Source organism: Oncorhynchus mykiss, chromosome 5 (assembly GCF_057628025.1).
Source record: "Oncorhynchus mykiss isolate SJ-2025 chromosome 5, ASM5762802v1, whole genome shotgun sequence".
Lineage (NCBI taxonomy): Eukaryota > Metazoa > Chordata > Actinopteri > Salmoniformes > Salmonidae > Oncorhynchus > Oncorhynchus mykiss.
In genome coordinates this window covers 44,151,899-44,179,622 of record NC_143026.1, presented here as the reverse complement: position 1 = coordinate 44,179,622, position 27,724 = coordinate 44,151,899, and the positions used below count along the sequence as shown (strand labels likewise).

General features: G+C 41.6%; 1 protein-coding gene across 2 annotated transcripts in view; it reads left to right on the top strand.

Annotated features, from left to right (window-relative positions):
• Nucleotides 1-27,724, top strand: part of LOC110523906 (contactin-associated protein-like 4) — a 194,715-nt gene that overhangs the window by 152,668 nt on the left and 14,323 nt on the right. For both annotated transcript variants that reach the window (XM_021603042.3, XM_021603043.3), the window contains exons 17-19: nucleotides 1,289-1,510; nucleotides 22,355-22,594; nucleotides 23,721-23,951. In XM_021603042.3, the coding sequence (XP_021458717.3) occupies nucleotides 1,289-1,510; nucleotides 22,355-22,594; nucleotides 23,721-23,951 (693 nt within the window). The remainder of the gene's footprint in view (nucleotides 1-1,288; nucleotides 1,511-22,354; nucleotides 22,595-23,720; nucleotides 23,952-27,724) is intronic.

Sequence of the window (27,724 nt, the reverse complement as noted above, 5' to 3'; positions counted from 1 at the left end):
TGTGTGTGTGTGTGTGTGTGTGTGTGTGTGTGTGTGTGTGTGTGTGTGTGTGTGTGTGTGTGTGTGTGCGCGCGTTTGTGTGCTGCCCTGAGTTCTTCCAAAATCCTATTCATTAACATGATCCATTCAGATAAGATCCCATCATCCTACAGATGGGCAGGCAGGAGGAGCATCAATTACACAGCCCTGTATGAACATATGCGCTGAATGAATGAAAAATGCCTGACAAATGTTTTCAAGGGGGGAAAAAGACAGATAGCTACTGCATAGTGGAGCCAACTGCCAGGTCAGCAATGGATGTTTTTGTTGTAAATGATGATTTGGATGTGCGTGTTGTACACAACATCAGGAACACCTGCTCTTTCCATGACTGACCAGGTGAATCCAGGTGAAAGTTATGATCCCTTATTGATGTCACGTGAAATCCACTTCAATTAGTGTAGATGAAGGGGAAGGAGACAGGTTAAATAATGATTTTTAATCCTTGAGACAATTGACACATGGATTGTGTATGTGTGCCATTCAGAGGGTGAATGGGCAAGACAAAATATTTGAGTGCCATTGAGCAGGGTATGATAGTAGGTGCCAGACGCACCGATTTAAGTGTGTCAAGAACTGTAGCGCTGCTGGGTATTTTACGCTCAATAGTTTTCGGTGTGTATCAAGAATGGTCCACTACCCAAAGAACATCCAACCATCTTGAGACAACGGTGGGAATTATTGGAGTCAACATGGGTCATCATCCCTGTGGAATGCTTTCGACACCATGCTCCGATAAATTGAGGATGTTCTGAGGACATGTCCCTAATGTTTTGTACACTCAGTGTATACATGTGATGATAGATCTCGGGGAGAGTAGAACTGCAACACAATGTTGTAAGGCCACTTTGTACTGGTATTGGCATGTCAACACCTCATATTTCTTTATTCTGTTGATACTCAAGGTCAAAGCAACCACCACATTCAATCAACAATGCTTCACAGAAAAGTGAAATAAAAGAAAGTCATATGATCTTGTCTGAGCAGTGAAAGTTATTATGTTGTCAGGTTTCGCTCGCAGGGGCCAGATGAGGATTTTTATAGACATCGGAAATAAAATGTCCGGAAAATATTGAGATGTCCAGGGGGTTTAATTCTGGTGTCATTTGATAGTTATTTGGCTGTAAAAAGCTCTGCTGCTACTCTCTGCTAGTGGGATATTTAACCACCCATCCAAATGCTACTCATCTGGTGTGCCTGACCATCTCTCCTTTTCTCCCCCATCCTCCTTTCTCCATCCCTCCCACAGCTCCGATGGAGGTCGTCTTCTCGTTTGACGTGGGCAATGGCCCCTTTGAGGTGCGTGTGGAGACGGGCGGCATGGCGCTAAATGACGACAGGTGGCACCGCGTTCGAGCGGAGCGGAACGTGAAAGAGGCTTCACTGTGTGTGGACTCTTTCCCGGGCACCACACAGAAGGCCCCCGCCGACGGTCACATCCATCTGCAACTCAACAGCCAATTATTTGTAGGTAGGAAAATCCAGCTGCTTCAGGCTGCTACATCTCCCTCATTAGAGGAATGGAAAAACACCAGACCTGGGTTCAAATGCTATTCAAAATGTTTCAAATACTTTGAGTGTTTGCTCTCGCCTAATCTCTCGTGGACAGACTATGTAAACATAAATGGTACTGTGTATTTGTCATGATACAATGGAATGCGTGAGATAACGAGCAGCATTAGTTCCAGTGCTTTGGACAAATCACGATTCCGCAGATGTTAGTATCTTTGAATTCCGGAAGAGGAAGGGACATTTGGCCCATAGACTTACCCGTAACTTGAAAAAAATAGTGAGGGTGGAGCTCTTCGTCCCGGTTCAGATCCTCGTTCTCTCTCTTCTCTTGTATGTATGGATCCAGAACCGAGATTATCTTTAGCCTGCCCTGTGAGTGCCAGATAGGTGGGGTTTACAGTTTTGAGGCTATTCTATTGGTCCATTAAACCAGGCAAGCTAAATCAAGCACATACAGTGCATTCGGAAAGTATTCAGATCCCCTCACTTTTTCCACATTTTGTTACAGCTTTATTCAAAAATGAAATTGTTTTTTCCCCTCATCAATCTACACACAATACCCCATAATGACAATGCAAAAACGGTTTATTTTTTATTTTTTACAAATTTATAAAAAATGATTCAGTCCCAGTATTTTGTTGAAGCAACTTTGCGATTACAGCCTTGAGTCTTCTTGAGTATGACGCTAACAAGCTTGGCACACCTGTATTTGTGGAGTTTCTCCCATTCTTCTCTGCAGATCCTCTCAAGCTCTCTCAGGTTGGATGGGGAGTGTCGCTGCACAGCTATTGTCAGGTCTTTCCAGAGATGTTCGATCAGGTTCAAGTCCAGGCTCTGGCTGGGCCACTCAAGGACATTCAGAGACATGTCCCGAAGCCACTCCTGTGTTGTCTTGGCTGTGTGCTTAGGGTCGTTGTCCTTTTGGAAGTTGAGGTGAGTCTGAGGTCCTGAGCGCTCTGGAGCACGTTTTCATCAAGGATCTCTCTGTACTTTGCTCCGTTAATCTTTTACTCGATCCTGACTAGTCTCCCAGTCCCTGCAGCTGAAAAACATCCCCACAGCATAATGCTGCCACCATCATCCTTCACCGTAGTGATGGTTCCAGGTTTACTCCAGATGTGACACTTGGCATTCAGGCCAAGGTGTTCAGTCTTGTTTTCATCATTCCAGAGAATCTTGTTTCTCATGGTCTGAGAATCCTTTAGGTGCCTTTTGGCAAACTCCAAGCGGGCTATCATGTGCTTTTTACTGAGGAGTGGCTTTTGTCTGGCCACTCTACCACAAAGGCCTGATTTGTGGAGTGCTGGTAGGCTCTCCCATCTCCACAGAGGAACTCTGGAATTGTGTCAGAGAGACCATCGGTTCTTGGTCACCTCCCTGTCTTGGTGGTTCCAAACTTCTTCCATTTAAGAATGATAGAAGCCACTGAGTTCTTGGGCACCTTCAATGCTTCAGACATTTGTTGGTACCCTTCCCCAGATCTGTGCCTCAACACAATCCTCTCGGAGCTGTACGGACAATTCCTTCCACCTCATGGTTTTTGCTCTGACATGCACTGTCCACATTGGGACCTTATATAGACATGTGTGTGTCTTTCCAAAAGATTGTCCAATCAATTGAATTTACCACAGGTGGACTCCAATCAATTTGTAGAAACATTTCAAGGATGATAAATGGAAACTATATTTTGAGTCTCATAGCAAAGGGTCTGAATATTTATGTAAACAAGGAATTTCTGTTTTATTTTTAATCAATTAGCTACATTTTCTAAACTTGTTTTCGCTTTGCCATTATGGGGTATTGTGTGTAGATTGTAGAAGAATCAATAATTAATTGTTGAGTAAGGCTGTAACGTATCAAAATGTAACATATCAAAATGTGGAATAAGTGTGGAAAAAAGTCAAAGGGTCTGAATACTTTCTGAATGCACTGTATAAAAGTATTTGAAATGATTTCAAATATAATTTGAATCTTGGTTCTACCAGAGAAAAATAACACCTTCCTAATATTGAGTTTGTCGGGGAATGGACTCTACAAGGTGTTGAAAGCATTCCACAGACATGCTGGCCCATGTTTACTCCAATGCTTCCCACAGTTGGCTGGATGTCCTTTGGTTGGTGGACCGTTCTTGATACACACGGGAAACTATTGAGCATGAGAAACCCAGCAGTGTTGCAGTTCTTAGCACAAACTGATTCGCCTGGCACCTTCTACCATACCCTATTCAATGGCACTTAAATCTTTGGTCTTGCCCATTCACCCTCTGAATGGCACACATACACAATACGTGTCTCAATTGTCTCAAGGTTTAAAAATCCTTCTCGAACGTGTCTCCCCTCCTCCCCTTCATCTACACTGATTTAAGTGTATTTAACAAGAGACATCAATAAGACATCATTGCTTTCACCTGGATTCACCTGGTCAGTCTATGCAATGGAGAGAGCAGGTGTTCATAATGTTTTCTACATCCACCAGCCTTACCCACACTTAGAATCAAAGGGAGGGGACGGGACGTCTGTCATTTGTAAGCCGATGGATTAACGTCTACTTTAGCGTTCTCCCAAATGGCACCCTATTCCCTAGTGTACCCACTGGCCTTGGTCAAAATAAGTGCACTACATAGGGAATAGGGTGTCATTTGGGACACAAACTTTGAGTTGGGGCACAATGTGATTTGGTTTGCTCTGCCAGTGGTGAACAGAGACTCAAGTAACGGTAATTCCAGATTAAATTGGTGTTTGAAATATTGCGCAATTTCTCTTCCTTTTTCAAGTTTTTAAGTACTGTACAGCATAGTTCATATGTGAAGTAAGTACTTAGGAGAAGAAGGCCAAGCTTCTAATAGTAAGATGCAGTGGATTTTTAAAATGTATTTTACTAGGCAAGTCAGTTAAGAACAAATTCTTATTTACAATGATGGCCTAGGAACAGTGGGTTAACTGCTTTTTCCAGGGCAGAACGACAGATTTTTACCTTGTCAGCTCAGGGATTCGAACTAGAACCCTTTTAGTTACTGGCCCAATGCTCTAACCACTAAGCTACCTGCCACCTATTGAGCAGCCTCCATCACATTATTGGCAAAAAGCCATTCCTCTGTGGTTTCCTATTCAATGTGCAGGTGCTGAGCTGACTGTTTCCTGAACAATAATCACATTCAATAAATAACCATGAATCATGCTGCTGATGGGCTTTGGATCATGCGGTTCTACAGTAGGAGAGTGTGTGTGTGTGTGTGTGTGTGTGTGTGTGTGTACGTGTGTACGTGTGTGCAAGCCCTCCAATTATTTTTGCATATTTTTTTACACTAAACGTTATCAGATCTTCAACCAAAACCTAATATTAAATAAAGGGAACCTGAGTGAACAAATAACACAAATGTGGTACTTATTTCATTTATTTAATGAACAAAGTTATGCAATGCCCCTGTGTAAAAAGGTCCCCCTTACACTCGATAACTGGTTGCGCCATCTTTAGCTGTTATGACTACAACCAAATGCTTCCTGTCCTAAAAATGATCCTAAAAATGGTCCTAAAAATGATCAAAGACTTCGGCCACCCAAGTCATAGACCGTTCTCGGCAAAAGGACACTTGACTAACTTGACTTGACACTTGACTAACCTCAACTAGAAACAATAATGTGTAGACTATCACATCAGAAGCTCTATTTTCCCAAAATGCTCCTGAATGACTTCTACCCCTTCAAAGACTATTGAACAGTTTACCAAATGGCTAGCTGGACTATTTTCGTTGACCCACTTTATTTTGTTTACACAGGCTCTGCACACTCACTGGACTCTACCCACACACATACTACACTGACTCTCCAACACACGCTCGCACGCTCGGACGCACACACACACACACACACACACACACACACACACACACACACACACACACACACACACACACACACACACACACACACACACACACACACACACACACACACACACACACCAGTCAAAAGTTTGGAAACACCTACTCATTCAAGGGATTTTCTTTACTTTTTACTCTTTTCTACATGGTAGAGTAATATTGAAGACATCAAAACTATAAAATAACACATATGTAATCATGTAGTAACCCAGAAAATGTTAAACAAATCAAAATATATGTAAGATTCTTGAAAGTAGCCACCCTTTGCCTTGATGATAGCTTTACACTATCACATTTCAGGTTTGACCCAGATGCAGACAGTGTCGAATAAACAAAGTTTATTTCTAATACATGGGCAGGCAAACAATGGTTCAAAGGTAGGCAAGGGTCAGTAATCCAAAGAGGGTTCAAAGGGTCCTGAACGGCAGGCAGTCTCAGGGTCAGGGCCTAACTGTAATCCAGTTAGGTGGGGCAAGGTACATAATGTCAGTCAGGGTCAAGGACTAGAAAACAGGAGCAAGAAACAGGCAGGAGCAGGAACAAACGCTGGTAGGTTTCACAAACAAAACGAACTGACAACAGACAAACAGAGAACACAGGTTTAAATACACAGGGGATAATGGGGAAGAAGGGTGACACCTGGAGGGGGGTGGAGACAAGCACAAAGACAGGTGGAACAGACATGCACACTCTTGGCATTCTCAGAAGGGCTCGATACTATTTTAGTCGACCGGATGCTATTTTGCACTAACGTGCGAAGGTAACCTACTTTTTGAAGTGATTTGTTTCACAATCATATGAAAACATCATGACTGCTAATGAGTTCTGATTAAACTTGGAATATTGTTAATTAGCAGGTATCCTATTGAAATATTGAGTGCTATAGTCTAGGATTTTCACCAGAAGTTAATGGTTATCTGTAGGAGGAATGTAAATGGTGGAGGAAATTAAGCTTGGAATATATTGAGTAAAGGAAGGGCAATCACGTGGCAGGCACTGATAAGGGTGGCGAGCTGTGGTTTCGTGAGGAAGGGGGCCGAGGTCAGGTCAGGTCACATTAAGGGAGACGGAACAGTTTATTGCCTGCATCACTTAACTTCCTGCCTAGCAATAAACATGTTTAGAGAGGAGATTCCACCCAAATTGGGGTATATAAAGTCAGCAAAAAAAGAAACGTCCCTTTTTCTTTCAAAGATAATTCGTAAATATCAAAATAACTTCACAGATCTTCATTGTAAAGAGTTTAAACATTGTTTCCCATGCTTGTTAAATGAACCATAAACAAGAAATGAACATGCGCCTGTGGAATGGTGATTTACACACTAACATCTTACAGACGGTAGGCAATTAAGGTCACAGTAATGAAAACCTAGGACCCTAAAGAGGCCTTTCTACTGACTCTGAAAAACACCAAAATAAAGATAGCCAGGGTCCTTGCTCATCTGCGTGAATGTGCCTTAGGCATGCTGCAAGGAGGCATGAGGACTGCAGATGTGACCAGGGCAATAAATTGCAATGTCCGTACTGTGAGATACCTAAGACAGCGCAACAGGGAGACAAGACGGACAGCTGATCATCCTCGTAGTGGCAGACCAAATTTAACAACATCTGCACAGGACCAGTACATCCGAACATCACACCTGCGGAACAAGTACAGGATGGCAACAACAACTGCCCAAGATACACCAGGAACACACAATCCCTCCATCAGTGCTCAGACTGTCCACAATAGGCTGAGAGAGGCTGGACTGAGGACTTGTAAGGACTGGTCCTTACCAGACATCACCGGCAACAATGTTGCCTATGGTCACAAACCCACCGTCACTGGACCAGACAGGACTGTCAAAAAGTGTTCTTCACTGACGAGTCGCGGTTTTGTCTCAACAGGGGTGATGGTCGGATTTGCATTTATCGTCAAAGGAATGAGCCTTACACCGAGGCCTGTACTCTGGAGTGGAATCGATTTGGAGGTGGAGGGTCCGTCATGGTCTGGGGTGGTGTGTCACAGCATCATCAGACTGAGCTTGTTGTCATTGCAGGCAATCTCAACGCTGTGTGTTACAGAGAACACATCCTACCCCCGCATAATGCAACGGACATAAATATCCCTAGAAAATATTCCTATTCATGAAAATCACAAATTAAATATATTGAGACACAGCTTAGCCTTTTGTTAATCACCCTGTCATCTCAGATTTTCAAAATATGCTTTACAGCCAACGCTAGACAAGCAATTGTGTAAGTTTATCGATAGCCTAGCATAGCATTATGCCTTGCTAGCAGCAGGCAACCTTGTCACGGAAATCAGAAAAGCAATCATTAAATCGTTTACCTTTGATGAACTTCGGATGTTTTCACTCACGAGACTCCCAGGTAGATAGCCAAAGTTCATTTTTTCCCAAAATATTATTTCTGTAGGTGAAACAGCTCCATTTGTTCTTCACGTTTGGCTGAGAAATCGCCCAGAAATTGCGGTCACCACAACTCCGAAAAATATTCCAAATTAGCTCCATAATATCGACAGAAACTTGGCAAACGTTGTTTAGAATCCATCCTCAAGGTGTTTTTCTAATATCTATTCGATAATATATCCGTCGGGACTATTTGTTTTTCACTAGGACAGATTGGAGTAATGGCTACCTCTGTATTTTATGTGAGAATCTCTCTCGGAGCCACCATGTGACCACTTACGCAATGTGGCCGCCTACGGCTATTCTTCAACAGAAATGCGTAAAACTACGTCACAACGCTGTAGACACCTTGGGGAATACTACCTATATCAGGGTTCTCTACACACAATTCTAAAAGTAGGTCACCAGGTAAGAATGCCCTATGGGAATTGTTTAAATCAACACCTAAACTACACAAAAACAATCAAATATATTTCTGAATGTAGCCCGAGCGTCAATTCCCCATAATTCATGAATAAAGATTTACTGACCTTGTCTCGTAGACTGGGAAAAGCAATGTGGGTTAGATTCCGTCACCGTCTCTGCCGACCTTAGATACAGTGCCTTGCGAAAGTATTCGGCCCCCTTGAACTTTGCGACCTTTTTCCACATTTCAGGCTTCAAACATAAAGATATAAAACTGCATTTTTTTGTGAAGAATCAACAACAAGTGGGACACAATCATGAAGTGGAACAACATTTATTGGATATTTCAAACTTTTTTAACAAATCAAAAACTGAAAAATTGGGCGTGCAAAATTATTCAGCCCCCTTAAGTTAATACTTTGTAGCGCCACCTTTTGCTGCGATTACAGCTGTAAGTCGCATGGGGTATGTCTCTATCAGTTTTGCACATCGAGAGACTGACATTTTTTTCCCATTCCTACTTGCAAAACAGCTCGAGCTCAGTGAGGTTGGATGGAGAATATTTGTGAACAGCAGTTTTCAGTTCTTTCCACAGATTCTCGATTGGATTCAGGTCTGGACTTTGACTTGGCCATTCTAACACCTGGATATGTTTATTTTTGAACCATTCCATTGTAGATTTTGCTTTATGTTTTGGATCATTGTCTTGTTGGAAGACAAATCTCCGTCCCAATCTCAGGTCTTTTGCAGACTCCATCAGGTTTTCTTCCAGAATGGTCCTGTATTTGGCTCCATCCATCTTCCCATCAATTTTAAACATCTTCCCTGTCCCTGCTGAAGAAAAGCATGATGCTGCCACCGCCATATTTGACAGTGGGGATGGTGTGTTCAGCTGTGTTGCTTTTACGCCAAACATAACGTTTTGCATTGTTGCCAAAAAGTTCAATTTTGGTTTCATCTGACCAGAGCACCTTCTTCCACATGTTTGGTGTGTCTCCCAGGTGGCTTGTGGCAAACTTTAAACAACACTTTTTATGGATATCTTTAAGAAATGGCTTTCTTCCTGCCACTCTTCCATAAAGGCCAGATTTGTGCAATATACGACTGATTGTTGTCCTATGGACAGAGTCTCCCACCTCAGCTGTAGATCTCTGCAGTTCATCCAGAGTGATCATGGGCCTCTTGGCTGTATCTCTGATCAGTCTTCTCCTTGTATGAGCTGAAAGTTTAGAGGGACGGCCAGGTCTTGGTAGATTTGCAGTGGTCTGATACTCCTTCCATTTCAATATTATCGCTTGCACAGTGCTCCTTGGGATGTTTAAAGCTTGGGAAATCTTTTTGTATCCAAATCCGGCTTTAAACTTCTTCACAACAGTATCTCGGACCTGCCTGGTGTGTTCCTTGTTCTTCATGATGCTCTCTGCGCTTTTAACGGACCTCTGATACTATCACAGTGCAGGTGCATTTATACGGAGACTTGATTACACACAGGTGGATTGTATTTATCATCATTAGTCATTTAGGTCAACATTGGATCATTCAGAGATCCTCACTGAACTTCTGGAGAGAGTTTGCTGCACTGAAAGTAAAAGGGCTGAATAATTTTGCACGCCCAATTTTTCAGTTTTTGATTTGTTAAAAAAGTTTTAAATATCCAATAAATGTCGTTCCACTTCATGATTGTGTCCCACTTGTTGTTGATTCTTCACAAAAAAATACAGTTTTATATCTTTATGTTTGAAGCCTGAAATGTGGCAAAAGGTCGCAAAGTTCAAGGGGGCCGAATACTTTCGCAAGGCACTGTATATACCGGCCTGCTATAGAACCCCAATGTCGGGACAGGTCTTTAATTTACGGGTCAATGACCCGCCCGTGCACGGTTTTCGGCGTGGTACCTTCGGACAGCAGGGACAGGTATTGGAATCCGGCTCGAAGGACCAAATTGTTATGATAATTATGTTCTGAATGTTCATAACCCAATTCAATTAAACTACTCAGTCTGCAACCCAGAATTTTTAAGATATTGGTTGAAATGAAACAGACGGAGGCCCAGCTACTATAGTCAGAAAGTTTATTTATGAGGGCGCTGGTTAGTTGTACAAAGCCATTCATTTTATACTGGCTTCTTACACACATACTTTCACAGACAAACAGACTCCTTACACACATACTTTCACACACAAACATTAGGTATCCTACACACATACTATCCTACTACCCAGCCAACAAAGATTAGGGGAGACTGTGAGAATCACTCCCCATTCTCCCTCAAGATAGTGAGACCGTGGGAAGTACTTCCTGTCCTTTCCTCAATCTCTCAGAGGCCCCTAGCCAGGTCGGCACCGAATTCTGCTGAGACAGTCTGTGTTTAAGATACTATAAAGACATATTGTACAGGTCTATTGCTTTACCCTAATTCTGACTAGAACTACACATTTATTATAATTTCACTGACTAAAACTACACACATCATTACTAATCATTTTATGATTCTAATCAATTTCATACAATTATATGATTTCAGGGTGGAATATTCTAATCATTCATTTAAACGTATAAATTCCATTCACACCATCCCTGAGAAAAAGGCATATAACATCATGCCTGGAGTTCACAAAAAGTCACGTGAGAGCATAAGGCAAAATATTATGTGTTCTGATGAGACAAAAAATCAACTATTTGGCCTGAATACAAATCGTGATGTCTGGAGAAGTCCAGGCACAGCTCATAATCCATCTAACACCATCCCTACCGTGAACCATGGTGGTGGCAGCATCATGCTATGGGGATGCTTTTCAGTGGCAGGGACTGGGTGACTGGTAAGGATAGAGGGAACAATGAATGGAGCCAAATAAAGTTAAATCCTTGAGGAGAACCTGCTTCAGAGTGCAAAGGACCTTAGACTGGGGCAAAGATATACATTCCAACAGGACAATGACCCCAAGCCTATAGCCAAAGCAATACTGGAATGGCTTCATAGCAAGAATGTGAACGTCCTTGAGTGGCCCAGATTTGAATCCCATTGGAAATATGTGGAAAGGCTTGAAGATTGCTGTTCAGAGTTTGAGAAGATATGCAAGGAAAAATGGGCGAAAATCCTCAAATCCAGATGTGCAAATATGCTACAGACATACCCAAGAAGACAATTCAAAGCTGTAATTGCCACCAAAGGTGCTTCTACAAAGTATTGACTTGGGAATACTTTTTTAAATTAGATGTTTTTGTATTTCATTTTCAATATATATATATATTTTTTTAATTCTAAAAACATATTTTCACTTTGTCATTATGGGGTATTGTGTGTAGATGGGTGAGAATTATTTTTTGTATCAATTTTGAATTCCGGCTGTAACAACAAAATGTGGAATAAGTCAAAGGGTATCAATATTTTCTGAAGTCACTGTATAGGAAAGTATAACAAATGTGATTTGAATATTTTGTAAAGTACATATGACACTTCAGCCTAAAACATTTGAATTGAATATGTCTTAATTATACGTGACAGTAAGCCTATAAAAATGTGGTTGAATATTTTGTAAAGAACAGTTCAAATCTGCGGTATCATCAAACATACAGGTAACTGCCAAAATAAAGGAAACACAAAGTGTATAAAACTGTATTTCCACAAGAAATTGCATCATTTGGTGTTTTTTTGATGGTGGTGGAAAACGCTGTCACAGGCAACACTCCAGAATCTCCCAAAGTATTCAATTGGGTTGAGATCGAGTTACTGAAATGGCCATGGCATATGGTTTACATCGTTTTAACGTTTATAAACACATTTAGTGACACCTCGTGCACTGTGGATGTGGGCATGGCCATGGTAGCCAAAATCATGTGCAACTGGTTCTGCCCATAATTTTTATACATGACCCTTAGCATGATGTGATATTAATTGCTTAGGAATTGCTCAGGAACCACACCAGTGTGGAAGCACCTCCATTCAATATATTTAGCATCTCTCATTTACTGAAGTGTTTCCTTTATTTTGGCAATTACATGTTTATGGTGTGTTCATAGTTATAGTGCCTTCAGAAATTATTCATACCCCATGACTTATTCCACATTTTGTTGTGTTACAGTCTGAATATTTTTTTATTTTTTTAATAAACAATCTACACACAATACCCCATAATGACAAAGCAACAGATATACATAAAACAAATATAAAATGTCTTATCAAACACAAACTTGGAACATACGTGTCCAAAACTAGAAATAAGCTGAACTATTTACAAATGGCATTTGTGTTTTGTGCATGTCATGATAGTCTTTGAAGCAATAAATCCAAGATGGCGTAGCAGTCAGGCGCCTTTTGTCTTCATCTTGTATCCCGTGTATATATCTTTTTACATATTTGTTTTATTTTTCTTAACCCCAACTTCAACATATTCTCCTGCAACCCACCTCACCCAGTGTGGTATGGATCTGCTATTTTCTTTATTTTAGAACCAGAACCCCCAAAAGTAGCTAGCCAGCTAACTAGCTACTAGCTAGTAGTCAGCTAGCCACTGCTAGCGGTCATCAGCTAACATTTAGCCAGGACAACTCCTGCCAGTCTGTACAGCGTGTTTCAACCCAGAGCTTATCGGACTCTTTTTTTCTCCATATCACCGGATTCCTACAGCAAGCTCTGAACCTCTTCACCTGGATCATCGCATCTAGCTAGCTGCTATCCGATTGGCTTCTCCTGGCTAACGTCTTTGTCCTGAAGCAAGCACCAATTAGCCTGGTGCTAGCCTATGCTAGGCCCATCTCCCTGCTAGTTGAAGAGGTCCATCAGCCACTCTTTGGGCTACAATACCTATTTTGACAATTGGACTGGACCCCTTTTATTGCTGATACAGAGCCCCGCCGATCCATCACAACTAGACTACCAACGTAATCCACCCGAGGGGGGTTTTCAGCAGGCTCCTTCATCGCGACATCTCCTGAATGCCCATCTGCTAGCCTGCTAGCCGTGGCCCGCTAGCTGTCTAGAGCATACCGGATTGTTAGCTGAAGTGGTCCATCAGTCAATTTCTTTGGCTACTATACCTATTTTGCCAATTAGCCTGGACCCTTTTACTTCACGGACCCCTGCTGATCCATCACAGCTGGTCTCCCAACGTAACCGCACGAGGGGGCTACAACAACAGACTTCTTCCGTCGCGACCTCCCTCTAAGGCCAATCCCCCAGCCCACTAGCTGTTCTGAATCGCCGTGTCTCCAGCCCGTCTAGCTACTCAGTGGACCCTATGATCACTTGGCTACGCATGCCTCTCCCTAATGTCAACATGCCTTGTCCATTGCTGTTTTGGTTAGTGATTATTGTCTTATTTCACTGTACAGCCTCCAACCGTGCTCGATATGCCTCAGCTAACCCTCTTGTCCCACCTCCCACACATGCGGTGACCTCACCTGGTTTAATTGATGTCCCTAGAGACAATACCTCTCTCATCGTCACTCAATGCCTAGGTTTACCTCAACTGTATTCACATCCCACCATACCATTGTCTGTACATTGAATCTATTCTTCCGTGCCCAGAAACCTGCTCCTTTTACTCTCTGTTCCGAATGTACTAGATGACCAGTTCTTATAGCCCTTGGCCGTACCCTTATCCTACTCCTCCTCTGGTGATGTAGAGGTTAATCCAGGCCCTACAGTGCCTTGTTCCACTCCCATTCCCCAGGCCCTCTCATTTGTTGACTTCTGTAACTGTAAAAGCCTTGGTTTCATGCATGTTAACATCAGAAGCCTCCTCCCTAAGTTTGTTTTATTCACTGCTTTAGCACACTCTGCCAACCCAGATGTCCTGGCTGTGTTTGAATCCTGGCTTAGGAAGGCCACCAAGAACCCTGAAATTTCCATCCCTAACTATAACATTTTCTGACAAGATAGAACTGCCAAAGGGGGCGGAGTTGCAATCTAATGCAGAGATAGCTTGCAGAGTTCTGTCTTAGTATCCAGGTCTGTGCCCAAACAATTTTTTTAATTTTTTTATCTATCTTTCCTGAAACAAGTCTCTCACCGTTGCCACTTGCTATAGACGAACTTCTGCCCCCAGCTGTGGCCTGGACACCATATGTGAATTGATTTCCCCCCATCTATGTTCAGCGCTCGTGCTGTTAGGTGACCTAAACTGGGACATGCTTAATAACTTCTTATGGTATAGGGGACGGTTGCATCCCACGTGGGCAAAACACAGGGAAAATGCAGCGCGGCAAATAAAAAAAAAGGATATAAAAATCTAACTTTCATTAAATCACACATATAAGATACTCAATTAAAGCTACACTCGTTGTGAATCCAGCCAACATGTCAGATTTTTAAAAGGCTTTTCGGCGAAAGCATAAGAAGCTATTATCTGATGATAGCACAATAGTAAACAAAGAGGGTAGCATATTTCAAACCTGCAGGCGCTACACAAAGCGCAGAAATAAAATATAAAACATGCATTACCTTTGACGAGCTTCTTTTGTTGGCACTCCAATATGTCCCATAAACATCACAATTGGTCCTTTTGTTCGATTAATTCTGTCCATATATATCCAAATGTCCATTTATTTGACGCGTTCAGAAAAAAACAGTCTCCAAAAAACGCAACGTCACTACAAAATAAAAAAAATTAAAAATAAAAAAGTTGCCAGTGAACTTTGCCAAAATATTTCCAACTACTTTTGTAATACAACTTTATGTATTTTTAAACGTTAATTATCGATCAAATTGTAGACGGGTCTATCTGTGTTCAATACAGGAAGACAACAAACCAATGCTACTTTTCACGTCTTGCGCACTCTCAACAGTGTTACCCAGTTCCTAGATGGCCTACTTCTTCATTGCACAAATGAATAACAAAGATTGGTGACATCCAGCGGAGGCGGTAGGAACTGAAAACAGGTTCCTAAGAAATATCATTTGCCAATGAGAACTCAGTGAACAGACAGAGACCAAAAAAAAAGAAATTCTGAACGGTTAGTCCTCTGGGTTTTGCCTGCTACATAAATTCTGTTATACTCACAGACGTGATTCAAACAGTTTTAGAAACTTCAGAGTGTTTTCTATCCAAATCTAATAATAATATGCATATCTTATATTCCTGGCATGAGTAGCAGGAAGTTGACATTGGACACGCTATTTATCCAAAAGTGAAAATGCTGCCCCCTATTCCCTAAGAAGTTAACAGCCATCCTACAATCCTAAACTTGATGCCCTCAATCTCACACAAATTATCAATTAACCTACCAGGTACAACCCCAAATCCTTAAACAAAAGGCACCCTCATAGATATCATCCTAACCAACCTGCCCTCCAAATACACCTCTGCTGTCTTCAACCAGGATCTCAGCGGTTTCTCAATCCACGGTTTCTGGTTGGGGAATGTTTTAATAGATGCTGTGGGTACAACATCACCGATGCACTTGCTAATAAACCCACTCACCGAATCATCGTATTCATCAATGTTGTTGTTCGATGCTATGCGGAACATATCCCAGTCCACGTGATCGTTGCAATCTTGAAGCGTGGAATCCGATTGGTCGGAACAGCGTTGAACAGACCTGAGCGTGGGTGCTTCCTGTTTTAGTTTCTGTCTATAAACTGGGAGCAACAAAATGGAGCCATGGTCAGCTTTTTTAAAAAGAGGGTGGGGGAGAGCCTTTTTTGCATCGCGGAAGTTAAAATAACTATGATCTAGGGTTTTGCCAGCCCAGGTCACTCAATCGAAATGCTGATATAATTTAGGGAGCCTTGTTTTCAGATTAGCCTTGTTAAAATCCCCAGCTACAATAAATGCCGCCTCAGGAGCCTTTCGAATCCCACCGTACCTTCTCCACTATATAATCTGGTTTCTAAACTGGTCATGGGTGCATCTCAGCCATGCTCAAGGTCCTAAACGATATCATAAGCGCCATCGATAAGAGACAATATTGTGCAGCTGTATTCATCGACCTGGCCATGGCTTTCGACTCTGTCAATCACCACATTCTTATCTGCAGACTCAACAGCCTTGGTTTCTCAAATGACTGCCTCGCTTGGTTCACCAACTACTTCTCAGACAGAGTTTAGTGTGTCAAATCACAGGGCCTGTTGTCCGGACCTCTGGCAGTCTCTATCGGGGTGCCACAGGGTTAAATTCTCGGCCGACTCTTTTCTCTGTATATGTCAATGATGTCGCTCTTGCTGCTGGTGATTCTCTGATCCACCTCTACGCAGACGACACCATTTTGTATACTTCTGGCCCCTCTTTCGACACTGTGTTAACTAACCTCCAGACTGTGCTTCAATGCTTCAATGCCATACAACTCTCCTTTCGTGGCCTCCAACTGCTCTTAAATGCAAGTAAAACTAAATGCATGCTCTTCAACCAATCGCTGCCCGCACCTGCCCGCCCGTCCAGCATCACCACTCTGGACGGTTCTGACTTAGAATATGTGGACATCTACAAATACCTAGGTGTCTGGTTAGACTGTAAACTCTCCTTCCAGACCCACATCAAACATCTCCAATCCAAAATTAAATCTAGAATCGGCTTCCTATTTCGCAAACAAAGCATCCTTCATTCATGCTGCCAAACATACCCTCGTAAAACTGACTATCCTGCCGATCCTTGACTTCGGCGATGTCATTTGCAAAATAGCCTCCAACACTCTACTCAGGAAACGGGATGCAGTCTATCACAGTGCCATCCGTTTTGTCACCAAAGCCCCATACACTACCCGCCACTGCAACCTGTATGCTCTCGTTGGCTGGCCCCTGCTTCACATTCGTTGCCAAACCCACTGGCTTCAGGTCATCTATACGTTTTTGCTAAGTAAAGCCCCACCTTATCTCAGCTCACTGGTCACCATAGCAGCACCCACCCGTAGCACGTGCTGCAGCAGGTATATTTCACTGGTCACCACCAAAGCCAATTCCTCCTTCGGCCACCTTTCCTTACAGTTCTCTGCTGCCAATGACTGGAACGAGTTACAAAAATCACTGAAGCTGAAGACCCATATCTCCCTCACTAACTTTAAGTTCCAGCTGTCAGAGCAGCTCACAGGTCACTGCACCTGTACATAGCCCATCTGTAAATAGCCCATCCAACTACCTCATCCCCATACTGTTATTTATTTATTTGCTCCTTTGCACCCTAGTGTTTCTCTACTTGCACATTCATCTTCTGCACATCTATCACTCCAGTGTTTAATTGCTACATTTTAATTATTTCACCACTATGGCCTATTAATTGCCTTACCTCCCTAATCTTACCTCATTTGCACACACTGTATACATACTTTTTTACTCTATTGTGTTATTGACTGTATGTTTGTTTATTCCATGTAGAACTCTGTGTTGTTGTTTGTGTCGCACTGCTTTGCTTTATCTTAGCCAGGTCGCAGTTGTAAATGAGAACTTGTTCTCAACTAGCCTACCTGGTTAAATAAAGGTGAAATAAATAAATAAAATAAAAGTCCCTCTGTGCCAGGAAACAAAAAGCGAACTGGCATTTCGGACAGAAAATCTGTCATTTTTCCCTTTTTCCCCCTTTGTTTTGTGCAATGCTCACAGTTCCTCCATCTGTCGTTTGGCATGTGTGTGTGTTGAGCATGGTTACTTCCCTAGTGTCCTTCCATTTAACAAAAAGCAGCTTGTTAGTCCTGATCCAACGTAAGGTCCCCCTCTCCACTGTCTTTGTCATGTCGTCTACCTTGGTCTTGGGGAAACCAATTTTGTTTGGACGAATGGTGCCACAAGCACTATGAAAAGCATGGGACTATAGTCCCAGTCAAACATTTGGACACACCTACTCATTCAAGGGTTTTTCCTTTTACTATTTTCTGCTTTGTAGAATAATAATTAAGACGTCAACACTATCTGTTATGCGCAAAGATAAAGTCACTCAGTGGGCATTCGATGTTTCCATTAAGTCATACATCATCAAATAACATGACAATATGCTAGATTTGTTCCTACCAACCTAAGGATTCATTTGATACCCCCCATGTAGCTATAGCTCAAACACAGACAAAATCGAAGTTTACCTTCTAAGATGTTTGGTGAAAACGTTGTGTAAAATAAACATTTTGACTCTCGGGCTGGTGATCAATAACGGTAGGTCACAGCCATTTAGATAAGATCATCCTCATGATCTGCGGAGTCCCAGCTCCCGATGTGTATCAATGTATTCCGTGTTTATTTTGTTTATGCTTCACAACGTTAAACGGAATGTAGGTAGCAGCCATCTTGAAATGAGGTCATCGGCTCGGGCTGCCCATATATGGTAAGAAGTCACCAAAGATTTGAAGGCACCGATCAATAGCCAATATACTCAGCGTTTCGGAAACGCCATGCTTTTACAGATAGGGGCTACCGTTCTCATACTATACTAAATTTAGAAAAAAAATCATCTAACAGAGTCCCTAAATATGGGAAATTTACATTTAAGATATTTTTACTTCCTAGGAACCCCAGGAGGTTTTCTTCCCCATAGGACATCTTGATATGGTCCCCCACTGGTAACCATTCTCTAGGATTACTGGCTAAAGACATTCCTCACATCAATATTCATTCAAATACCCGGTCTCTGTCTCTTCCCCGAAGCCACTGTTTGTTTTTCCTCCAAAGTGGGTGTTTGCAGATATGACAAGAAAAAATAAAACATATTTGCTTGGTGATAAAGTATTCTACTGCAGCCTGGTTTTCCTTGTGTTTCCTTTCTTTAATCATTAGAATATGGTCTCAGGCGAAAACAGACTGAAGACCAGCACAATGACACTGATAGGCTGAATATGAGGTTGCGTAAAGGTTTATCAGAGCCTGTCAGAAGGCAATAAGACGTTATGAAATAAAATCGTACATTTGCTTAGAGATAACAGTCTGTGTATTGAAAAAGTATTTGCTCCATTTCTGATTTTCTAGACGTTTGCATATTTCTTGACCAGGGCCCTGGTACAAATCCCTTGGGCAGACATTTGATTTCCATAAGGGGCACTTTTTTTGTTTTACCTTTTATTTGACTAGGCAAGTCAGATAAGAACAAATTCCTATTTACATGACGGCCTACTGGGGAACTGCCTTGTTCAGGGGCAGAATGACAGATTTTTACCTTGTCTTCTCGAGGATTCGATCCAGCAACCACTAGGCTACCTGAGGCCCCTTAAGGTACCTCCTATAGGCTATATAAAAACACAAATAATATTATTAAGTGTTTCATAAATTGTATTCGTGGAGGGTCTATGTTACAACTATGAAACAGAAAGCATTGGTGTTGGAACCTGGTAGGCTATACGCTTATTTTTATAAATAAAATACAAATAAAACAAATACCCCAACCACTAAGATGCACGGTCAGCAAGATGCATAGTAAAATGACGAAAACATTAGTAGCCTAAATATCATTACAAGCGCCACGTGTGCTTGATAATAGTGAAAATAATCACAATATAAATAATAGCATTATGAATATGTGTTAATATGATAGTCAAAAAGTAAATTATAAGTTGGCGCATATACATGTCACATAGCCTGAACAACGAAAGCCGCTGAGTGCGTAGCTCATTTTATTTCTTGCTTGAGATGTAGGGACTGCTTATCAGTGATGACATTTGGTGCTGATAATAGTTCATAGAATTCTCAAGGGCTTGTTCTATTCCCAACCAGTGCCTTCCTCGCTCCTGTCTCAACGATTTCATTTGGTGGTGACCTGGGCACCAACTCAGTGCGCACAGTTCTGTCTTTTTTTTTTGCAGTTAGGCCCCGGAGGTGTCGGTTCCGGTTGAGGCTCAGAATCAGAAGAATACTCATCAGAGATGTCATCGTGATTTATTTATTCCCCACCGTCAGAGTTGTTTTCATTCATTCAGATTTTGTAGCAACGCTAACGAGTGCATCCATTTGTCTTGGTCTTCTTACCATTGTAAATTTCGCACTGTGTATTCCAATTAAGCCAGAGTAGACTGATTAGAATAGATGAATACAATAGAATGGCCCGCCCTGTTCTTCATTCACAATTGGTGATTACATAATTATGAATCGTTCGCTTCCCCTCTCTCATCAACTCATCCCATTCTCCCCATCATACTTTAGCCTACTTCATTTATTTTATCTCTTTTTATAGGCCTATGTCTGAAATTAGTCACTTGCGGTTCAACTTTGAGGCAATTATCGGAGTGATTTTCAACTGGACAGACATCTTTAACTCTCCGGAGAAGGAGGGGAGCAGCCCCTACTTTCATGAGACAGAGGTGCAAGAGAAACCATGTAAAAAATGACATGCCCTCCTAAAACTGTCGATAACACCAGTTCTGTTTGTGATGTTAAGATTCTAACAATGACATAATTTACATAACCAGTCAAAAGTTTGGAGACCTACTCCAAGGCTTTTCTTTATTTTTACTATTTTCTACATTGTAGAATAATAGTGAAGACATCAAAACTATGACATTACACATATGGAATCATGTAGTAACCAATAATGTGTTAAACAAAGCTGTCATCAAGGAAAAGTGTGGCTACTTTGAATAATCTCATTTGTTTAACACCTTTTTGGTTACTACATGATTCCATATGTGTTATTTAATAGGTTTTATGTCTTCTCTATTATTCTACGATGTAGAAAATAGTACAAATAAAGAAAAGTAGGTGTCCACATTTTTGACTGGTATTATAGATTTGTTTAGGAAAAGTCAAAGATTGTCTTTAAAAATGGCGTAGTAATAAATTGTTTTAAATTCATGAGCAGTCCAAATGACTGCTTTAGTGGTTCTATTGTGGGTTTTATAGTAATGACATGTAGCCTAATTTAACTGTGAAAATGTATTAGCCTATCTTTTAAACACACTGACTTTCACCTGAGGTTCCTAATGTCATGTTTTCCTTTTAAGTGTTTTTATTCTCTGACAGTTTTTATCTCCACACTTATACTCTCTCTCTCTCTCTTTCTCTCTCCCTCTCCGCCAGTTTCTGTCTCTCTCTCTCGCTCTCTCTTTCTTTCTTTCTCTCTCACTCATCCCCCCTCGCTCTCTCTCTCTCTCTCTCTCTCTCTCTCTCTCTCTCTTTCTCTCACTCGTACTCTCTCTCTCTCTCTCTCTCTCTCAAATCAAATCTCTCTCTCTTTCTCTCTCTGTGACAGCATTTCTCTGCTTTTCCTGCTCCAGTGGCCCAAACGCACTGGCTTCTCTGCTCCTCAGGGATTTGTCTCGGCTCACTGTTCCACTTTCCTGGAATCATGAGCTCATTCTGATGCACAATTACCCAAACATGATTAAATCCCACCGGACAGTTACCCAAAGTCTGCTCTGCGATGACCAAATTACAGTTTATTCCAACTCAACTAGCTTAAGCGTATTCAATAACATTTGATTTGACAACTACCTTAGAAACGCTTTTACATTGTAGTGTAAGTTTGCTTTAAAAAATCCACGTTTTCCGTTTCAGCATCAGTTAATGTTCCGTCTACAATGACCAAGTGACATTTTATTCAACAGTTTATAGAAGGAAATATTTTTTTACATTCCATTTGACCAAGAATTTGACAATACAGTACCTAAGAAATGGATTGTCGTGCTGATTTGCTTCAAAAAAGCTTTCAATCATATTTGACCAAAGGGTTGACACAACCCACCTAAAAAATGTTTTAACATTGTAGTGCTGCTTAAAAAAAAACATTATAATCAGGTTTTCAGTTTGAATCAGAATGCCAATTGTAATCGTAGAGAGCCAGAATGCCTTGCCTTGCAGGGGGAAAGGCTCATTGATTCTTTGTTGCGAAAAGCCTTGCATGAACTCCAAGAACAATTTGAGCTGCCAGCTCTGAAGGATGGGGGGTTGCCAGAAAGAAGAGCGAGAGAAGAAAAGGAGATGGAGGTTAGCAGCCAGAGCAGTGGCAGCAGACAGACAGCTGATCAAATTCAACTCCCTGAATGCGTTTTCCACTCTCAACTTTGTTTTCATCGCCCTGTCATCGTTTAAATGACTTCTGTTCTTTAAAAAAAAGTGTTGACAAATGTGCGCTCCCGCGAGCGACGGGCGGGTGACATGTCAAATAACTCTGGGACTGTAGCCCTGCGTGCCCCATCACACTGAAGAAGATAAAAGAACAGATAAAAAAACAGGAACAATGCATTTTGTGTTGTTTCTTGGCAGGTGGCACTGCTTCCAGGATGAAAGGTTTCCTGGGTTGTATCCGCTCGCTGCAACTGAACGGGAGGACTCTGGACCTGGAGGAGAGGGCTAAGATTACGCCTGGGGTGAGTCCGGGCTGCCCGGGACACTGCAGCAGCTACGGGCGTCTGTGCCAGAACCAGGCGAGGTGTGTGGAGAGGTACAATGGCTTCTCCTGCGACTGTGGCCTCTCCGCCTACGCAGGCCCCTTCTGCCAGAGAGGTAAATATACTAGGAGCATCACCTCAACCTCAGCCTCTGAGCTTTTGAGGTTCTTCTGATCAACTCACTTGCCTCTGGGCGATCAGCCATGTGAGAGGATGTACGTCAGTCCCAATTCACTCCATAATCCTCCTCTTTGGCCCCAACCCTTTCGATTTTTGCAGATAAGGTGGAAGCAATGTGGAGGAAGCTTCACCACTTTACTGCGTATACAGTACCTGTCTCTGACCCTTTAGATCTAGCTGCATACATCTAACAAGGGTTAGAGGGAGGATAGGAACGATTTGGGACCAGCTGGTGGAGCTTATATTTGTGCACTCAACAAAAACACAGAGGACATACTGTATTACAGTACAAGACTAATGTTAGAACTGTTGGTAGATTGTAAAGCTATATGTTTTTTGTTGATGGTTCTGCTGCTGTCTGAGAGTTTATTTCACTCCTTTATTATAAGGCTAATAGATACTGTTACCTCTTCGTCACTTCTTACCAAGGAGTGGAAATACCTTCCAGAACAGCCATTTAGAAAGTGGTGCATACAGTACTAAATGAGAACCATCAAAAGGTCAAGAATTGATATTATTTTAGAGGGCCCTCATATTGAGCTCAAGGTCAAACATTACTTTACAAGTTCTTACCAGCTGTGTGCATTAGCTCCATCAAGAGCTTGATACAGGAGTGTTTCTGTACATCCTTGGATGTCTCTGAGTCATCGCCATCAGCGATGGTGATGCAGGCAGGCCGATTTGTACATTTTCAAAAATTCATAAGAATGACTTGGACCACTTCCTGGTTAGAACATCAGCGGGCAGTCGCCATGCCACAATGCCACAGTGGTAGACTGTTGAGCATTAAATAGAGTATTGTTCTGTATTTAACGTGCTGATTGTATGGTTTTATTTACAGTATGTCTGTTAAAAATAAATTGCAAATGTGAACAAAGGCATAGATTGTTAAATAAATTAAAGTTTTTAAGTTGTTAATAGAGTTTACTCATGGACAGAATGTTAACAGATGTCGAACAAAGTGAAAAAGTGTTCTATCACAATGTGGAACGATTGGCCTGTTCAATTCAAACCACCCAAAATAACCACCAACTCCTCTATTCTGCTTTCCCAACCTCCAGAGGTCTCTGCTTACTTCAAACCTGGGACATCAGTCCAGTACACGTTCAAGGAGCCGTACGAGCTGACTAGAAACACCAGCACTCAGTCCCAGTCCTCCTCCATCTACTCTGACCTGACGCTACGAGGAGAGAATGTCTCGTTTAGCTTCAGAACCACACAGAGCCCTGCGTTACTTCTCTACATCTGCTCCTACTACAGAGAGTACCTGGCTGTGCTGCTCAACAGGAATGGTAAGAAGCAGAGAGATTAAAAAATACAAAATACATGTAAAAAAATATATTTTCTGCCGTTTTTAAACATTTCAATGATTCGAAGTAACACACCTTTATTTAGCATTTACTGTACAGAGTGAATACAAATCTCTGCGTCGGCTTGTAGGGTCTATAAAGATCTGAAAAAATAATGGACAAATCAAGTAACGTCAAGGTGTACATCTATAGTCATTTAGGAACAAAATATGACTTACTACGTCTAGAAAGGTTATTAACAGCAACTGTAAGAGAGAGAGAGAGAGAGAGAGAGAGATCGTTGTTAGAAAGCAGGTCCTAATCTGGCTGCTCCTTTCCTTCCACTAGCACCTTTAACAGAATTCATTTGGATTCATTTGAGTCTCCAATTCCCCGTAGACACCAGGCCTGTCAGACACTATTGCCTCCCCAATTCATGCACGGTAAATTGTTAAGGCATTGTCTGTCATTCTAGGAGAGCACAAGCAAGACCTCTCAGGAGCAGTGAGAGGATGGGACAAAAATATATATATTTTTAAAGGGGCAATCAGAAGTTCCTATATTCATGTTTGGACTTGTAAATCAATGATATGTGACCGTTTATTCATGAAGAATATAAATGCCTCATGAGCTTAGTTCAACTGTCGCACCCCATCAGATTTGCCACCAATGCACATTATAGGACACATCACTGCGCTCTCTATTCTCCTCTGTAAACTGGTAATGTCTGTGTATACGTCACAATACCCACTGGTTGATGCTTATTTATAAAACCCTCTTAGGCCTCACTCCCCCCTATCTGAGATACCTACTGCAGCCCTCATCCTCCACAAACAGCACCCATTCGCATTCTGTTAAACGTCCCCAAATCAAATCAAAGTTTATTTGTCATGTGTGCCAAATACTGTGAAATGCTTACTTACAGGCTCTAACCAATGGTGTGGGGGAAAAAAGGTGTGTGTGTGTGTGTGTGTGTAGGTAAGTAAAGAAATAAATAAAACAACAGTAAAAAGACATTTGAAAAAAGAGTAGCAAGGCTATATACAGACACCTGTTAGTCAGGCTTATTGAGGTAGTATGTACATGTAGGTATCGTTAAAGTGACTATGCATATATGTTGAACAGAGAGTAGCAGAAGCGTAAAAAGAGGGGTTGGTGGGTGGTGGGACACAATGCAGATAGTCCGGTTATCCAATGTGCGGGAGCACTGGTTGGTCGGGCCAATTTAGGTAGGATGTACATGAATGTATGGATAAAGTGACTATGCACTATGCATATAAGATAAACAGAGAGTAGCAGCAGCGTAAAAGAGGGGTTGGGGGGGGGGGGGGGGGGGGGCACACAATGCAAATAGTCCAGGTAAGCATTTGGTTACCTCTTCAAGAGTTTTATGGCTTGGGGGTAAAAACTGTTGAGAAGCCTTTTGGTCCTGGACTTGGCACTCCGGTACCGCTTGCCATGCGGTAGTAGAGAGAACAGTCTATGACTGGGGTGGCTGGGATCTTTGACAATTTTTAGGGCCTTCCTCTGACACCGCCTGGTGCAGAGGTCCTGGATGGCAGGCAGCTTTGCCCCAGTGATGTACTGGGCAGTACGCACTACCCTCTGAAGTGCCTTGCGGTCGGAGGCCGAGCAATTGCCGTACCAGGCAGTGATGCAACCGGTCAGGATGCTCTCAATGTTGCAGCTGTAGAACCTTTTGAGGATCTCAGGGCCCATGCCAAATCGTTTTAGTTTCCTGAGGGGGAATAAGCTTTTTTGTGCCCTCTTCACGACTGTCTTGGTGTGTTTGGACCAATCTCGTTTGTTGTTGATGTGGACAGTAAGGAATTTGAAACTCTCAACCAAAGCACATACATCATTGGGTCGCTCCTCTTTTCAGTTTGCTGCAGCTAGCAACTGGACCAAGCTGTAAAGAATACTCAAACTGGACAGTTTTATCTCCATCTCTTCATTCAAAGACTCAATCATGGACACTCTTACTGACAGTTGTGGCTGCTTTGCGTGATGTAGTGTTGTCTCTACCTTGCCTTTTGTGCTGTTGTCTGTGCCCAATAATGTTTATACCATGTTTTGTGCTGCTACCATGTTTTGCTGCTGCCATGTTGTGTTGCTAACATGTTGTTGTCATGGTGTGTTGCTACCATGCTGGGTTGTCATGTGTTACTGTCATTCTATGTTGTCGTCATAGGTCTGTCTTTATGTAGTGTTGTGGTGTCGCTCTTGTCGTGATGTGTGTTTTGTCCTATATTTGAATTTTAATTACATTTTTAATCCCAGCCCCCGTCCCCGCAGGGGGCCTTTTGGTAAGCCGTCATTGTAAATAAGAATTTGTTCTTAACTTACCTAGTTAAATAAAAAAATAAAAATCTGAATGGTCCCTCTCCAGTTATATGATATAATTGTTTCTTAGTCCTATGGTACAAATCATGTATGTCATGGCTCAAATACTCCTATCCTTGCAGTGCCTCAGTAATTGTGAACTATCTGATACGATTGCCCTCTGCTTAAATAAAAAAAATGTGTCCTCCACACTTATTTAAAATATAATTGTTTCATTTGTCCTATTGCGCAAATCGTTTGTCTATTCTAGCCCTTATAAATGTTTGTTTTTTTACTGGATGTGTGTAATATATATATATATATATTCAAATAACAAATACATTGTCTGCTCAATGTGTACAATTCCACCTTGGTATGAAGTGATCATTTGTGTGCAGCAGCATCAATAAGGGTGTGTTGTCTTAAGAGGTGCAATACATTTCAATACAATACAATACATTTCCAATCTCCCCATTCATTTGAATGTGAATGTTGTTGTTTTTTCCGAAATGACTGACGACACCAACACGACCGTGCATTACTCAGAGCCCCTCGGATACTTAATTCCTTCCAAATTACAAAAACAAATTTGATTTAATATCTCTGTTATTGATAGGGAATTAGAGATTAATCCTCTTAGTAGCTGAATGCTTTGTAGGCTTATGTTATGAAATCAGGCACTGTAGCCTTGAACATTGAGGAATTTTCCTTGAAATGCTACAGTATAAACAACAATTTGCCGGGTACATCGTGAACGCTCCCCACATGGTAGCGATATTGTTCAGTGGCTGTCTGCATTTTAATGACAGTGATATTGTTACATGTCTGTCACAGTCTACATTTAACCTTTTACTGCAGTGGGCTAAATCAGGGTCACAAATCTACTTTGAAACGAAATTATACACCTCACACACATGGTAATGGACTTAAAAAAAAGAAGACACCTGCACCATGTCAGATATAGAGTTGAAATGTATTCAATTTTGAGTTTGCATCCCAATATTACACTTTATATACATCACAGAAGACTGTAATATAAAAAAAAACGCTCGACATAGAAACACTAGATTTTCAGCAGGTTTTGGAGAAAATGTTTATTAATTAATTATGACTAGGTAATTTGACAGCAGGAAAGGGCTACATGGTTTTTATTGTTATGGTATACAAGTTATATCTCTATATAATTCTGAAGGTTACCTGGATGTTATATTGAAGTGATATTAAAGGTATGTCTCTACACTGAGTGTACCAAACATTAGGAACACCTACCTAATATTGAGTTGCACTCCCCTTTGCCCCCAGAACAGCTTTAATTTGTTGGGGCATGGACTCTACAAGGTGTCGAAAGTGTTCCACCTCTTTTTCAGTACCCTGTCTTTCAATTTGTAAAAATCAAAATAACTTCACAGATCTTCATGACGGTGGACAATTAAAGTCACAGTTATGAAAACTTA